The following is a 7,517-nucleotide window of genomic DNA, read 5'->3' as shown; positions in this document are numbered from 1 at the left end:
CAGTAACGTGAGATGTGTTTGTTGTGCAACAAGAGTCAGAAATAGAGATTTCAGGTCAAGTCAGGTGTGGAGTTTCAGTTTGAAGAGGTTTTTTGGTCACCTTATGTAACATAACCGAGGCCACAGGTCCTTCTATGGAGAAGCATTGGTCTCATTTCTAGGAAGTTATTCTGTCAAAAGAATGTAGGACTCAGAGTTTAATATAGCGTGTAAACAATCTATTTACAACAAGCCAAAAGGAAAAGAATTTGTTTTCGTTGTTATAAATAAAGTGTCATTCTTATTTTTCTTTGGCAGAGACAACAGTTTGGTTTCTCTTCCCCGTATTTTATATAATACTAACTTTATCAATAACTCAGCATTGTGTGATTTTTTCTTAATTAAGGACAATGAACTTGTCCTTTTTAACCAACATTATTTGGGAACTGGAGAAATATTTCCACAACAGTCCTGCCGTGTGTGCATGTTAGTGCCTGTTAGTCCCTCCTGTTGAAACTGATGACCTCCCTGCACATGGGTTCATGTAGTCTGCCGTGTTCAGCCAAGTATTTTCTTCTGTTATTTACTTCATTTATGTGCGCTTGTTTTGTTTGAGCTCAGTTTCTGCTGCTGTTTTGCTGCTCTTATCTGCTCGGTGTGTTGAATTCAGTGTATTTTACAACGCTAACGTGAGCAAAGGGTTGTGGTTTGGTTTTATGTTAGTTCTCAAGTAGACAACCTTTATGGCTATGAAATGAAACGCAGTGTGGCTGATGGACCAGTTTGTTTTGGTCTGAGACATCCAGTGGTTCTGAGTGTCGTATACAGAACCTGCCTGGACAAAACGTAGTCAATTAACTAAACTATGTAATTAGCGAAGCTTGCTAGCATGTAGTAGCATCGGCTGGATTAACAAGAGATTTACTTTCTCTCAGGTGGGTCTACATAATTCGACTTATTGTCATTTTGTTGAACATTTGCACCACAGTCGTACATTAGCTGTGATGGCTCCTCCATCCCACAGCTTGTAGACGGACTCTCCATTTTGTTTTTTAGCCTATTTGTTGTAAAGTTTGATTTCACAAATGCTTTAGTTTATAGTTTCAAGTAATTAAAAAGAAAATAAATAATTTTTTTGGTAGTTTTAATGTGCAATAAAAGCACTATAAGGCTGCAATAAACAGATCTGACCGTGTAAAGGTAAAAGAAAAAATGAAAAATCACCAAACTACATGCATCATTGTTGTATTTTAGGTGATATCTGTCCTTGACAAACACATGTAGCATATTTAGGAGAATTGGAGGCTAATTATTAAAGCACCTAGAAGTCAATTAAGCACAATCTGCAGCATGTGACACAAACCCACTGTTGTTTGACTGACAGCTCAGTGGGAGGCTTTCATCACCGAATCACGACATTCAGGTCACAACTCACCTGCATGCCGATGATGGCGTAGATGAAGAACAGCATGGCGATGAGCAGGCAGACGTACGGCAAAGCCTGGAAACAAACACATAAATACAGGATAAAGATACAAACAGGTTGGTGTTCCCAGCAGTTTCTGCAAACACACTTCACTTGATCCCATTCACAAACACACACAGGCGCTCTTCTGATCTCTTTTTCTTGTCTGAGCACGAGACTGTCAAATCTGATTCTCCACAGAGGACGAGCACCCTCGTAAGAGTTTACAGGCTTATTTAAGAGTCAACCCGACCTGCAGGGTTGATTCTTCTAACCAGCTATTTATATCCTCTGCTGCTGCGAGGACGAGGAGGAGGAGGAGAACGTTTGTTATAATTAAATCGCCACCTTTTAACAATCTCTAGCTACTGTCCATTTTCATTGGGCTTAAAAGCTTTCACCACTGACATTAAACCTGCTATAAATTCCCTCGGCTGCAGCCCCGGCGCTCCACATTTAACTCAACTCGTCCTGGGGGATTTGGAGCGCGAACCGGCAGTGTGTGAAAATCAGAACTGCTGTCTGCTGAGAGCTATTTAGTTCGATTTTAACACGAACACAGGATTTCTGCAGCGCGTCTCGGGCCGTTTTTGAACCCTTTTTTTCTATCTGTATTCTGTGTGACATGCATTTATTCAACTGTAAATCAATCTAAGTGACTCTAAGTGACTAATCACTGGTGTCCTTCCAGGAAAAGCGCCTCTGTCTCTTTCTGTGAACCAATATGCTTCACACACCCATCCACAGGTTCGTGCGCTAAGTTTCTGTGTTTTTCTTCTCACCTTGAAGGACTGGACGAAGGTCCACAGCAGGATGCGGATGGTGTATCCCTGTCGCAGCAGCTTGATGAGCCGAGCCGCTCTGAACAGCCTCAGGAAACTCAGGTTGATCATTTTGTTCTGAGAGAGAAAAACAGAAAGTCTGTGAGGGGTGACCAGAGGTTTGACGATTTAAGAAGCAACACATTTTCCTTCTTTAAAATGAAAAGCAGAATTTGGTTGTGCTGCACCAACTATTTAAACTAAGATAAAGTCAAATCAGAATTTAGCAAAAATGGTTTGCAATGAATGAATCCAGATTTGAAATTCAGCAGAACTCTGTTGCACAACTAAACTCTAATCTCAGTTTCATAAAGTCAAGTTTTTGGCATCGATGTGAAGTAAAAATAAACAATAGTTGGAACAATTTGGAGATGCTTGCTCAGCCAAATAAAATAAATAACAAAATGAATTCATCTACATGCCATCGGGTAGGATTGATATGTATAAAAGTGAGCAAAAAACTGAACTTTAACCAGTTGTGTCATCCAAAATCTAAATCTTAGGGTCTCGAGAAACTGAGGGTTTTGATGGCATGGCTCTATTGACTGTTGGTCCAATCTTACTGATCAGCAGCATCAAAAAACTCAACTGAGTTAAGTCTGTCCCTTGACTTTCTTCAAGAACCTTGATTATTTTGATTTGTCTCAAAAAGGCAGCCTTTAAAATCTAAAACCTCCAAAAGCAGGAGTCGCAGCTGAAAGAGGAGCTTTAAGCTTTGGTGCAACTGAATTTCGAGTTTGATGCAGTGTGAGTTAAAATAATCATGATATAATTGTGCTTCAAAAATAAACAGTATTGGTTGCCACCCAGCATTCGAGTTGCACATAACCAGAGAAACCTGGTCACTGTTAGCTAACATATGTAGACGTTTTAGTGTAACTGGTGATACCAGATCGCTCTTGTGGGCTCTTTAGCGCTTCAGCTAAAGCTACAAATGCTCAGATTAAATTCTAAATCATCATCTTTATAATAAATGGATATAACAGTTGAGTGAATATATTGTCACCTCACAGCTAGAAGATCCTTGGGTGTCAACCAGCACTTCTTTCAAGACACACGTGTTCAGTTAGTTTGTGATTCTAAATTGGCCGTAGGTGTAAATGCGACCGATCGTCCAGGGTGTGTGCAGCCTCTTGCTCAAATACAATCAAAAATGTCTCAAAAGCACAATAATACTGGTTGAAACAAGCTTTTTCATGCAAAAATCCTCCATCTAACTCCCTTCACATCCAAGCAGATGACAATGGCTGAATCACATGTATGAAAATCTCCTTTTTTCCTTTAAAAATGTAAATAAATTTGAAGGATTACTCACTTGTGCCGCTAAAAAAACCCATCAGCTGTCACAGGAGTGAGGCTTTAAAATATTTGTATCAAAAAAATGTCAGAGGGGCTGAAATAACGTAATCTAGGAGAAATACAAACCAACCAATTTCTAGGATTTTGAAGGGCTTTTGTTCCATTTATAGCTCGAGATTTTTGATGCAATCGACAGAAACTCCATCGACTCCTTCTGATTAAATGACTCGTTTTTCATGCAGCGAACGCTTTGACGTTGGAGCTTATGCAGCTGTGATTGGTCTAGTTACTGTTAAAAACGCAGTTTAATGGGTCTTTTTCTTGCTTTATCGTCTCACGTCGAGGATTCTGCAGGTAGATGCTTTAATCTGAGCCTGTGGGAGAAAACAACACACACTGACGGGGGAATCGACAAAACCAGCGGGCGACAAGAAAAGCCACTTACCGTCTAGAGGTGTCAGATGTGACAGAGGGGGCAGAGTGAGGGCACAGGCGCCAGGAAAGACACAGCAGAAGATGGAAACAGCAACGAAAGAAAAAAAAAACAGAGAGGGAAAGCGAGAGAAAAGAGACAGAAAAGAAGACTAATGATCACATGAAGAGAAAGAAGTCACACAAAGACTTTGCAACACAGAAAGCTACAGTAATCCGCCTCAGTCCTCAATGAGCTCAATCACACGTTGTTTGGTTTTTCTGTTATTCAAAAGAGGAAAAGGTAAAAGCAGCAACACTCCTCCTCAACTTGTGGCTGCCTTCGGTTCACGTATTGATTTTCCTGATTTATTATTCTTTTGCTTGGCGGAGCTTCTGAATCGAGGACTGAGACTATGAGAGCATAGCAAAGCATGACTTCTACATCCAGGATTTTGAAGGTGGAAAAAAACAGAAAAAGACCCATCATGAATGAGAACAATTAGATGTAAATTAAAAACCTATTGGCAGGATTTGCTGCCATCTTTGGCTTTCAAACTGTTGAAGGAAATGAATAATTTGCAGACAGCAGCCTTGGATGCGATGGGTGTTTTTCATCATTTTCCAGCTTTTCATACACAAAAACATCAAAAATAAAGAGAAGGTTAAAGGCTAAGGACAATAATCAGCACTTGAAGTAAGTTAAATTCCCTGTATAAGTAAAATATTGCACACAAACTGCTTTCCAGCTCCTACGTGACCGTTATCACAGCTCCACTAATTGGACTAAACCTGCCCAGCATGCTGCGCTGCTGCAGCAAACCTGCAGCTGTGAACAAAAAATGGAGCTTGATACTCATGTAGGAGGCGACCGTCGGGGGGCCGGTCGCTGTAAAGACACTTTGGGTGGCGGCTGCAGCGCTTACATTTATCTCTGTGACCAAAATGTCTGTGATGCTTCCGATCACAGTCACAAAGTCAAACACGTTCCAGGGCTCCTTCAGGTAGTTCTGAGAGAGAGAAGACACAGAAAACCACAAGTTTGGTAAATATGTGAAGTGTTTTTGCAATTCTGGGTGTTCTCGTGATTATTGCTGCGTCTCATACTTTTAATATCAAAAGATAAATGGATAACTATTCAAACACGCCACCTGTTTCACCCTCTGAACCGTTTTAAATGACACTGTTTATCGCAACCGGAAACTGTTAAAACGGAAAGAAAATTATTAAAATTAAAATCAACAGGTCGTGAACTCCACATGCGACGTGCTGTTCCATCAGAACAAAAAAAAATAAACACAAATAGGCTTAAAAATGCAATATTTCATTAAAATCAATGTAATGTCTCATTTTTAGAAAATCACCAAAAATGAACTTTTTGAACCAGAATTTGTAAAATATATAAATAAATATTTTTTTTATTTTTTTAAAATCACAGTGAAATCAAAATAAAACATACTTCAGCAATAAAATAAATGCAGCATGGCTTATAAAGAGTATACAGACTTGTTGGAAGACGGTGAAACATGCTTCTACAGCTGATGAGCAGAGCAGAGAGAAAAACACATAAAGGTCATAAAAATGTAAATAGTGAAAATATATATTGCATGAGGAGCTCAATGTTTTCCATTACTGGTAAAACCAGTGGGATTTTGAAAAAAAATGATGTATATACAGATTAAAAAAAAAAATCCAAATTAAAAAAAAAACAAAACAAGAATTAAAATAATTCAGCTTGAGTATTTCTATTATATATATTTATAAAATTGTTTGACTGCACATTTCTGAGTTCTCTCGTTGTGGTGTTTCCATAAAGATGCAGGACTTTATATAAAAATGAGGCAAAAAAAAAGTCTTGAGGTCCAGACGGTTAAACCCCTCCTACACTTCCTATACAGTGTTAATTAAAAGAGCTTTACGGTTTGTCTCACACTCACCTGTTCACACTCATCAACAGCATAAACCTGCCACGCAACGTGTCGGCATGAGACGCTTGGACATGTGGAGCTGAGAAATTAACCTTGTGATCAATGGAGGACCTCTATTCTACCTCCTGCAGGTTCATTTTCTTTGTTGTTGTCCTCTACAGATGCTAATTTAGTTCTCGTGTAGCAGGAAAATGTGACACGATTAGTCGAGAAAATACCAAAACTTTAACTTGACACGATTCTGCTGTGCAACTGTTTTGTGTGTTTGGTTACTTTTACAGATTGAAAAGTAAAAACTGAAGGTGTTGGCATATGAAAAGCGTATTTAAAACCACAATATCATAAAAAATAAAAAACAAAACCCTACAAAAATACACAGAAACCTCCCTGGGCACACAAATCTGCACATATACAACAAATGCTGACACAATCTCGTGCATAAATGATGAGCTGCTGCTGCTGCTGCTGCTGGATGCCTTCAGTCTGGTCAATCATGCATTTCTTGCGGGCAGAAGCTGCTGCCAGAATCTGCAGCTGGATTCTGAAGAGCAGCAGCAGCAGCAGCAGCAGCAGAGCGTTTATAAAGGCAGATGTGCGCTCAGTCGTCTGGGCTTAACAGCTAAACAGGTGGAGGTAAGTGGTGTGTGAGAAAAGCTATTTAATAAATGGGCCTGGTAAGTGGAACAGAGCCAGAGATGAAACGCCTCGCTGCGGGCCAGGAGGCACCACGTTGGGAGGAGATTTATTCTTTTTGTGCGCTCTTCCCTTCATCCCCTGCTTTCTTTTTTTTTTTTTGTTATTATCTCACACTTCCCCTGAACTCGAGACTTTAAAATATTAAATATTTCTCTCCCAGTTACAGCTCCAGCGCAAATAAAATCACAACGCATCAAGAAATAAGTTTCTCTAAGAGTCTCTAAATGATGCAATTTCAGCCTGCGTCTTGGAAATCAGTTTAACAGACACATAAACAGAGACGCATTAAAACGGTGAGCGAGTGTTTGCAGCATCTGGTCTGAACGGCTCACCAGCGGGTTGAAGGCAATGATCTTGAGGATGCACTCCAGCGTGAAGAGGCTCGTGAAGACGATGTTTAAGTATTTCAGCATGGACTCGTACAGCTCTGGAGCTCCGTAGAACTGACGGAAGAGGAGAAAAATGCACAAATAGGGTTAAAAAAGTGCATAAAAATGACCTTATTTACTGTGTGTTTCACCTGAGTGGGACAGACCAGACAGCTGCTGAAAAAGTGTAAATGAAGCACTGCGGATCTCTTGTATCGGAAAACTCACACCCACAAGGATGTTTATGAGGTGAAAATGCATCTGTCAGCGCCAGGTGATATTTAAATTTTAATCCTCTCAAGTATCTTTGTATTGCATCCTGTGATAAAGGCAGGTGATAATGACACTGAAATGATCTGGGGCTGTATGCGTCTGTGCTTTAAATAACGCTTTATGGACCCAAAGACGAGGAATTCTTGCATAATGTGAACGGCTTTCCATTCACGGAGCTACTCTCTGGCACAAGTCTACAAAACTGGCTGCTTCATCGCTCCGGAGACTTTCTAAACGCTTAGCGAATGAACAGGCCAAGACCATAGACTGTATAAAA

The 7,517-nt window shown here is 39.9% G+C and overlaps 1 protein-coding gene across 1 annotated transcript in view; it reads right to left on the bottom strand.

Moving 5' to 3' along the window:
• Nucleotides 1-7,517, bottom strand: part of LOC103374529 (voltage-dependent N-type calcium channel subunit alpha-1B-like) — a gene marked incomplete at both ends in the record, with an annotated part of 61,156 nt that overhangs the window by 21,589 nt on the left and 32,050 nt on the right. Inside the window, 4 exons of the mRNA XM_008304627.1 lie at nt 1,415-1,480; nt 2,227-2,343; nt 4,902-4,985; nt 6,932-7,042. Of these exons, the coding sequence (XP_008302849.1) occupies nt 1,415-1,480; nt 2,227-2,343; nt 4,902-4,985; nt 6,932-7,042 (378 nt within the window). The remainder of the gene's footprint in view (nt 1-1,414; nt 1,481-2,226; nt 2,344-4,901; nt 4,986-6,931; nt 7,043-7,517) is intronic.

This window comes from Stegastes partitus, unplaced genomic scaffold (genome assembly GCF_000690725.1).
Source record: "Stegastes partitus isolate 25-593 unplaced genomic scaffold, Stegastes_partitus-1.0.2 Scaffold2271, whole genome shotgun sequence".
In the NCBI taxonomy this organism is placed as follows: Eukaryota; Metazoa; Chordata; class Actinopteri; family Pomacentridae; genus Stegastes; species Stegastes partitus.
This window is presented reverse-complemented; position numbering and strand designations above follow the sequence as displayed.